Here is a 4968-nt window from a genome sequence, read left to right as displayed (position 1 = left end):
GCTAAAGTGCCCTGCAATTTTTGCTCACTTAATGGTATCACAGTTGCAATAAAAGTCACAATAATCCTGTTTATTTAACATATCATTTCACACAGACTAGGACAGAAAACTAAACAGCAGGCTTCATTCTTAAAACTTGGATGCAAAGAATTTAGGAATCTTTCACTTTCTGTTGGGAAAAGTCATTATAAATAATACAAAAAATAGTCTTCACTGTAAATGTTTAGGATATTCTCCAAAGGGGGACCCTGCTTTAATGGAATGACATGCACCATTATCCAGGCCCCTGTCTCTCTCCCTCACTCCCTGGCCAATTCCTTCCAACAAATCTGCATTTTTATCAATTGGATTATGTGATTTAGCCCATTTTAAAGAAATTAACTTGTATTTTATTTTACCAATCTTCAGCAGAAGACAGACTAGAATAGAAAACCTGCTTGAAGAGGCCATTCTTGCTTTTCAGATGACTTTAACAAAATGAACTTCAGTACATTTAATTATTTGGTGATGAAACATATTGCTTCTGAGAACAACTCAGACAATACGACCAGCAATGCTTCCTACAGCAACACAATGACTCTGGCATGCAACAAAATCATTATTCCCCATGAACTCTTTTTGACTATTGGGCTTCTGAGTCTCCTGGAGAACATTTTGGTGGTGTTAGCCATTGTTAAAAACAGGAACCTGCATTCTCCAATGTACTATTTTATCTGTTGCCTTGCCGTATCGGACATGCTGGTGAGCGTCAGCAATGTGGTGGAAACCATGTTCATGCTACTGATTGATCAAGGGGTCCTGGTGGTCGCTTTCAACATCATCCGGAACATGGACAACATCATTGACATGATGATCTGCAGCTCTGTGGTGTCCTCGCTCTCCTTCCTGGGCACTATCACAGCAGACCGCTACATCACAATTTTCTACGCCTTGCGGTACCACAGCATCATGACCACTCAACGGGCTGTTGCCATCATTATTGCCATCTGGGTGGCCAGCACCCTCTCCAGCACACTTTTTATCACCTACTACAAGAACAACGCCGTGCTCATCTGCCTCATCACCTTTTTCTTGTTCATGCTCATCTTGATGGCGACCATGTACCTCCACATGTTCACCCTCGCCCACCTCCATGCCAAGCGCATCACTACATTCTACAAGAACCGACGCCAAAACCAGGCCACTAGCATGAAGGGGGCAGTCACCCTGCTCATTTTGCTGGGAGTATTCCTCATATGCTGGGGTCCCTTCTTCCTCCACCTAACCCTGATTGTCACCTGTCCCAAGAACCCACACTGCCTCTGCTTTTTCAACCACTTCAACCTGTTTCTAATACTGATCATCTGCAACTCGTTTATAGACCCCATTATCTATGCCTTCAGAAGTCAAGAACTCCGAAAGACGCTTAAGGAGTTGCTACTTTGCTTCTGGTAGTTGATGCTTTGCACTTGTTGGTTTGCACTGTTGCCTATGCTTTGCTTAATAGCAAACACTAAGGAAATAAAAAAATGTATTTGTATGATAAAACACTTAAAGGCGTAGCTGATTTATGTTTCAGGGAAAACAAGAAACAGAATTAGAAACTAACAGAGTGAATAACACCTGGGTAAGAGAATTTTGCACATTTCTAAAAACTAGGATACATCTATAGAATGCCTTTAACTGACGGCAGTGCAATGCATGCAAAGCACTAAGGCAAATATCTATACTGTAGAACGTTATACAGAAACATTGTATTGGTGTAATGCACTGCTATAGTATTAATAAAATGTCCCTTTATTCCCTTTATTACGTACATTTTCATTCATTTTGTAAAACATTTCAGTGGCATTATTAAGTTCAGTTGAAGATTAGATGTCTATAAAATAAATATCAGCTTTTTATATACAGTGCTCCCTCGCTATAAGGCTCTCGATTATAACACGCCTCGGATGTAACGTTCCTACAGCATGTTCCCCAATTCCCTATACTAATGATTCATGCAATATTTCTACAGTAAATACAGTACCGGTCTTGTTCAAACTGTAAACAACCTCTTAGTCTAACTTGCGTTTCTGTTTCTCCCTTTTGAAGGCACAGTCTAAACAGTCCAAAGCACCGCTGTGTTCTTGTGCATATTTTAACATTTTAGTCTGGTTCCCCTTTCTTAACAGAGGTATTCTTACTGCAACACATCCGTTAAGTCCTGATTTCAGGAGTGACCTTCGTACTGTTGATTTGATGGACAATGGCATCTGTGCCTTCTGCCAGTTTTGTCGTCAATTCAAAGATTGTCTTCGTTATATTTCTTAAGGATATTATCTTCAAGTATTGCTCATCCTTGTTAGACAGCTTTTTGAGTATTCCAGTCCTGGGTTTGTCAATTACAGATGGTGTTTGTACTTGTTGATTATGCTTTGGATACCACACCTTCAAAATCAAGTGATGCAAGCTGTTTCACTCAATGTTTTTACTTCTTTATGCAAGTCAAAGTTGTCATAATAGTTAGTAAAAAACACTAGTGGATGCTTTGAGTAAATTGCTGATGCTCCTAATGCAACAGAACACAAAAATGCATATTATATATATATATATATATATATATATATATATATATATATATATATATATATATATATTATATTTTATATATATATTATTTTGTTTTTATTATGGTTTACCAAGGTTGTTCATGCAGAATTTTTGTCCTGTGTGTCAGTTTTTTCAGCCACACTTGGAGAGCGAGAGCTTTGAAAGTCAGAACAAGACCATGGAATAAAGCTGTCGAATTTGAATAACCCTTTTTAAAGATTACTATTTTAAAATTGCTAAATTTGAGTAGAGATTATTGTTCTGGAATTTCTTTATTTTACTTGAAAGTAGCAATTGAGCAGAACACTGTACAGTCAGTGCAGATATAAATAATATTCAATTAATGCAGTACAAAGCAGTATTTTGGACACAGTGCAGTGCAGTTGGGAATATTGCTAAAAATGATGGATATATGGCATTTATGTTGGCATGTAAGTTCTTTACAGCATTTTTTTTTTTGTAACAATAGCAGCGGATTGAAAACTAATCTTTAAAACAAGCAACGGACTCAGATGAAGCAATATTAAAGAGGCACATCAATAAAAAACACACACACATTTTTTAATGAAATTGGTCCTATGAAAAAAAAAGATAAACTACTATGAATAAAGTTTGTTTATAGAATATAAAAAAAAAATCTTGTGCAATTTATGGACTCTTAAAAAAGCACAATTAAAAAGATTTGTATCACCTAAACAAGCTTTATTTAAAAGATAAATTACACAAGAGCAATGAAAATGTAACTATAACTCAAGAAAACTACTAGAAATGCAAATTTAAATGACTATGTAAGATACAAGTTTACATTTTCAATTGGGAACAAATCGAAAAGAGAATCTGAATGTTTCCAATAAAATAATAGGAAAGAAGATTTTATCTAATTAACAAATTGTGGAAAATGTAAATCTTAGGAAGATTCTATATCAGTGTTTCCCAACCCTGTTTGGAGGCACACCGTGTCTGCTGATTTTGGTTCCAATGCAGCGCTCAATTGCTTAATGGAACCATATCAACAAAAGAAGATCTTGAAAATAATGGGGAAATGCCCAGTTAATCACTTTATTAGTTCAATGAAGGGTTCAGTTAAGCAATTGAGAGCTGCATTGGAACGAAAACCAGCAGACAGGGTAGGGAAACACTGTCCTATGTGGTCAGTCAACAAAGTCCCTTTAAGTCAGGGGTCTCCAACCCTGGTCCTGGATAACTACTGGGACTTCAGGTTTTCGTTTTAACCAATCTCTCAGTTACTTAATTGAACCAATTATTGGCTTAATTAGTCAAGATTAACGGGTGTTCCAGATCTTTAGCCACTGATGATGTAAAGACACCTATAAAACCTGCTGGATTGGGGCTTTCCTGGACCAGGGTTGGAGACCCCTGCTTTAAGTATTAGTCTTGGATATGTAATTAATCCCTTTTACTATATTTCCTGTTTCATAATGGGTTTGGTTAGCTTCTAATCAGTGACAAGTGTACAACTTAAATGAGTATTACTACTTGTTTTATTTACATAGGAGATTTTTAATTTGCTAGCAGAACTATAATGTGAATCAATTAAGTTCACCTAGAAGTGCGGGTGATTATTCTGATAGTGTGATGAAAACTGTTTTTTTTTTTTTTTTTTTTTTTGTTTTTTACAATATTGTAATGTTTTTCAAAATTGTTTTTATCAAGTCAAATATTACCGTATATTCACATTGGCTTCTGTCAGTTTGTTATTGTGCAGTGTGGCAGAAGCCCTGCTTCTGTAAATAGTGTGTGTGTGTGCCATTCCCCAATTAGCACCAATTACCTATTTACCAATTATGAGATATGAACAGGTATTTGGAGCTTTGGCACTAAACGAAAGCTAAGATGGAAATGTTTATATATATATATATATATATATATATATATATATATATATATATATATATATATATATATATATATATACAACCTTCTGTTCAAGTGTTATATTTAAAAAAACAAAACCTGGATTATTCTGAAATTAGTAGTTATTATTATACTCATTAGTTATTGTGTTTCAAGAGCACATGTTATTAACAATGCACATTTTTTTGTGGATAGTTATTCTAAAGAAGATTATGTTTAGAGTTCTCAAATGTTGGTAACAGATTCAAACATTGTTATCTTAAAGTAACACAACCAGTTTTTGTATTACTGATTATTGACTGTAATGCTTTCCTTGTTTTGATTGGCAGTAAAAAGTATGATTTATGGAACATCAGTAAAGGCTAAAAGCAAACTGTTGTGCCTTGTGTACAATATTGTAAAATGTAAAATGGTGTAATTTTGTTTTTATATTAATAATAAACCATGTCAATATAACAGTTAATGACAAATAAATTTGGCTTTTTTAAATATATATTCCGAAAAAAAAAAATTAGCTGAAAA

The 4968-nt window shown here is 34.9% G+C and overlaps 1 protein-coding gene across 1 annotated transcript; it reads left to right on the top strand.

Moving 5' to 3' along the window:
• Positions 1-419: 419 nt before the first annotated feature.
• Positions 420-1434, top strand: mc1r (melanocortin 1 receptor). Its single transcript, XM_041222289.1, has one exon. The coding sequence runs from the start codon at positions 478-480 to the stop codon at positions 1432-1434; it is 957 nt and encodes a 318-aa protein (XP_041078223.1). The 5' UTR covers positions 420-477.
• Positions 1435-4968: the final 3534 nt, after the last annotated feature.

This window comes from Polyodon spathula, chromosome 21 (assembly GCF_017654505.1).
Source record: "Polyodon spathula isolate WHYD16114869_AA chromosome 21, ASM1765450v1, whole genome shotgun sequence".
Taxonomy (NCBI): Eukaryota; Metazoa; Chordata; class Actinopteri; order Acipenseriformes; family Polyodontidae; genus Polyodon; species Polyodon spathula.
The sequence above is the reverse complement of the archived record's forward strand: the minus strand, read 5'-3'. Positions and strand labels throughout refer to the sequence as shown.

Bases quoted from the DNA above. Each gene is read 5' to 3' on its own strand.
- mc1r (XM_041222289.1), top strand. From the start codon at position 478: ATGAACTTCAGTACATTTAATTATTTGGTGATGAAACATATTGCTTCT.